The sequence below is a fragment of the Protobothrops mucrosquamatus genome, unplaced genomic scaffold, assembly GCF_001527695.2.
Source record: "Protobothrops mucrosquamatus isolate PMUCROS unplaced genomic scaffold, P.Mucros_1.0 scaffold2371, whole genome shotgun sequence".
Lineage (NCBI taxonomy): Eukaryota > Metazoa > Chordata > Lepidosauria > Squamata > Viperidae > Protobothrops > Protobothrops mucrosquamatus.
In genome coordinates this window covers 227,087-230,316 of record NW_015388447.1, presented here as the reverse complement: position 1 = coordinate 230,316, position 3,230 = coordinate 227,087, and the positions used below count along the sequence as shown (strand labels likewise).

General features: G+C 45.4%; 1 protein-coding gene across 1 annotated transcript in view; it reads left to right on the top strand.

Moving 5' to 3' along the window:
• F11R (F11 receptor) overlaps window positions 1–3,230 on the top strand; it is a 33,772-nt gene that overhangs the window by 19,025 nt on the left and 11,517 nt on the right. The window contains exon 3 of the mRNA XM_015824831.1: window positions 881–994. Coding sequence (XP_015680317.1) covers window positions 881–994 — 114 coding nt within the window. The remainder of the gene's footprint in view (window positions 1–880; window positions 995–3,230) is intronic.

Below are 3,230 nucleotides of genomic sequence, written 5' to 3'. Positions count from 1 at the left end.
GTGTTGGGGTGGGAGTTGCAATTTGTTACTTTGTATGGGGGAAAGGGAAATTAGTTTTGGGTTCAACTATGTAGTGCCGATACTTTGTTTCCTGAATAAAATGTTCTTTAAGGAAGAATTCTTGCCTTGCATTTCTTTTGATGGGTTTCATCTATCGGAACCATGACATTACCTGTATAAGCCTTGCTAGGCTAAATTGTTCTGAACAAGTTTGTATTGGTAGAGCCAGAGTTGCTTGTTGCAGCCCAATTAACAACACATTTACACATGCAAGCAGTCCTTGACTTATAAGTCATTTATTTATTTATTATTCATTTAGTGACCGTTCAAAGTTACAGCAGCACTGAAAAAGCAACTCATGACCATTTTTCATACCATTGCAGCATCCCCATGGTCACATGATCAAAATTTAGACACTTGGCAACTGGCAGGTATTGATGATGGTTGCAGTGTCCTGGGGTCAGTTGTTAAGTGAGTTTTGCCCCATTTCACGACCTTTCTTGCCACAGTTGTTAAGTGAATCACTGCAGCTGTTAAGTTAGTAACCCGGTTGTTAAGTGAATCTGCCTTCCCCATTGATTTTGCTTGTCAGAAGGTCTCAGAAGGCGATCACGTGACCCCAGGACACTGTGACCGTCATAAGTATATGCCAGTGGCCAAGCATCCAAATTTTGATCATGTGACCATGGGGAAAATGATAATAAGTCACTTTTTTAAGTGCTGTTGTAACTTTGAATGGTCACCAAACAAACTGTTGTAAGTTGAGGGCTACCTGTATTCTATATTATGCATTCTTTTTCCCAGCCCATATTAATTTAGCTTGGCAGCCCTGGTGCAAGGCCTCTTTTCTGCCTCTCTCATGCCTTCCTTCTCTTCCCAGGGGTGAGCCTGCCCTGCAAAGCCATACAGTCACAACCCAACCCGACACGTCAGGAATGGAAGTTCCAGAGAGATGGCATCACCCTGCTCTTTTATCATGCCAACAAGTTCACAGGTGGGTAGTCCGAGCGACTGGGTGATTACTGAGTGGTCCACACTCCAGAAGATAGGCTTAAGATACAGGAGGATCTGGACAGACTTGAACACTGGGCGCTATCTAACAAAATGAAATTCAATGGTGAAAAAAATAAGGTTCTACATTTAGGCAAGAAAAACCAAATGTACAGGTATAGTATAGGGGGTACCTTATTCAATAGTAGTAACTGTGAGAGGGATCTCGGAGTCCTAGTGGACAATCACTTAAATATGAGCCAGCCGTGTGCTGCAGCTGCCAAAAAAGCCAACATAGTGCTGGGCTGCATTAACAGAGGGATAGAATCAAGATCACGTGAAGTATTAATACCACTTTACAAGGCCTTGGTAAGGCCGCACTTGGAATACTGCATCCAGTTTTGGTCACCACGATGTAAAAAAGATGTTGAGACTCTAGAAAGAGTACAGAGAAGAGCAACAAAGATGATCAGGGGACTGGAGGCCAAAACATACAAGGAACGGTTGCTGGAATTGGGTATGTCTAGTTTAATGAAGAGAAGGACGAGGGGGGACAGGATAGCAGTGTTCCAGTATCTCAGCGGCTGCCACAAAGAACAGGGAGTCAAGGCAGAAAGCAGGACAAGAAGCAACGGATGTAAAACTAACCAAAGAGAGAAGCAACGTGGAACTAAGGAGAAACTTCCTGACAGTTAGAACAATTAACCAGTGGAACAACCTGCCTCTAGAAGTTGTGATTGCGCCAACACTGGAAGTTTTTAAGAAGAGACTGGACAGCCATTTGTCCGAAATGGTATAGGGTTTCCTGCCTGAGCAGGGGGTTGGACTAGATGACCTCCAAGGTCCCTTCCAACTCTATTATTGTTGTTATTTTCCAAACTCTGTGTGACTCTGTGTTTGTTGGGATCTTGGTCTGGAACAACCCCTTGGAACAGGGTGCTTCCCAATAGGTTAGAATGGTACTGCCCAAAATCTGTGCTGGCTGTGGATTATGGGACCTAATCCAAGAAATTTGAATGGTGCCAGTCTGGGGAAGAAGTTGTTGTAGTGTTTCTCGACCAGGGAAGCTTGAAGTTGTGTGGACTTCAACTTCCAGAATTCTCCAGCCGGGGAGTTGAGGTCCACCCATCTTTAAGCAGCCAAGCACTGGCAGATCTGATGTGCCTGGCCCACATCTGGAAAGGTAGATTAATACTTTTACTTTTACTTTTATTTAATTTCTACCCCGCCCTTCTCCCAACGGACTCAGGGCGGCTTACAGCCATTTAAAACAATACATAATACAATAAATACTAAATTTAAAAAGTAATTAAAACAAAATATTAATTGGCCATTTCTTTTTAAAATTGTTTTAAAAAACCAGATTAAAATACCCCTTAGGCCAGTCCCGCCAGCTGAAATAGCCATGTCTTGAGGGCGCGGCGGAAGGAGGGGAGATCCGGGATCACCCGGATCTCTGGGGGTAGTTCGTTCCATAGGGTGGGGGCTCCAACCGAGAAGGCCCTCCCCCTGGGGGTCGCCAGCCGGCACTGTCTGGCTGACGGCACCCTGAGGAGACCCTCTCTGTGGGAGCGTATCGGCCGATGAGAGGTAATCTGCGGCAGAAGGCGGTCTCGGAGATAACCAGGTCCGATGCCATGGCGCGCTTTGAAGATGATAATCAACACCTTGAAGCGCACCCGGAAAGCCACCGGCAGCCAGTGTAGCTCGCGCAACAGCGGCGTTACATGGGAGCGATGAGTCACTCCCATCACCGCCTGCGCAGCTGCATTCTGGACTAACTGGAGCCTCTGTATAATATCTCTATACAGGTAATCCACAACTTCTGATCACAGTTGGGCCCCAAAATTTCCATTGCTTAGTGAGACATTTGTTAAGTGAGTTTTACCCCATTTTACAACCGTGCACGGTTATGCAGTGAATCACTGCAGTTGTTAAATTAGTCACACGGTCGTTAAGTGAATCTGGCTTCCCCATTGACTTTGCTTGTCAGAATGTTGCAAAAGGGGATCACGTGACCCCAGGAGACACTGCGACCGTCATAAGTATGAGTCAGTTGCCGAGTGTCTGAATTTTGATCACGTGACTGGGGGGATGCTGCAATGGTCATAAGTGTGAAAAATGGTCCTAGATCACCTTTTTCATTAATGTTTAACTTCAAACGGCCACTAAATGGACTACCTGTATTTATGTACACAAGCAAGCAGAGGCATCTTGCCCAAAGAGGAAGCAACTTAAAG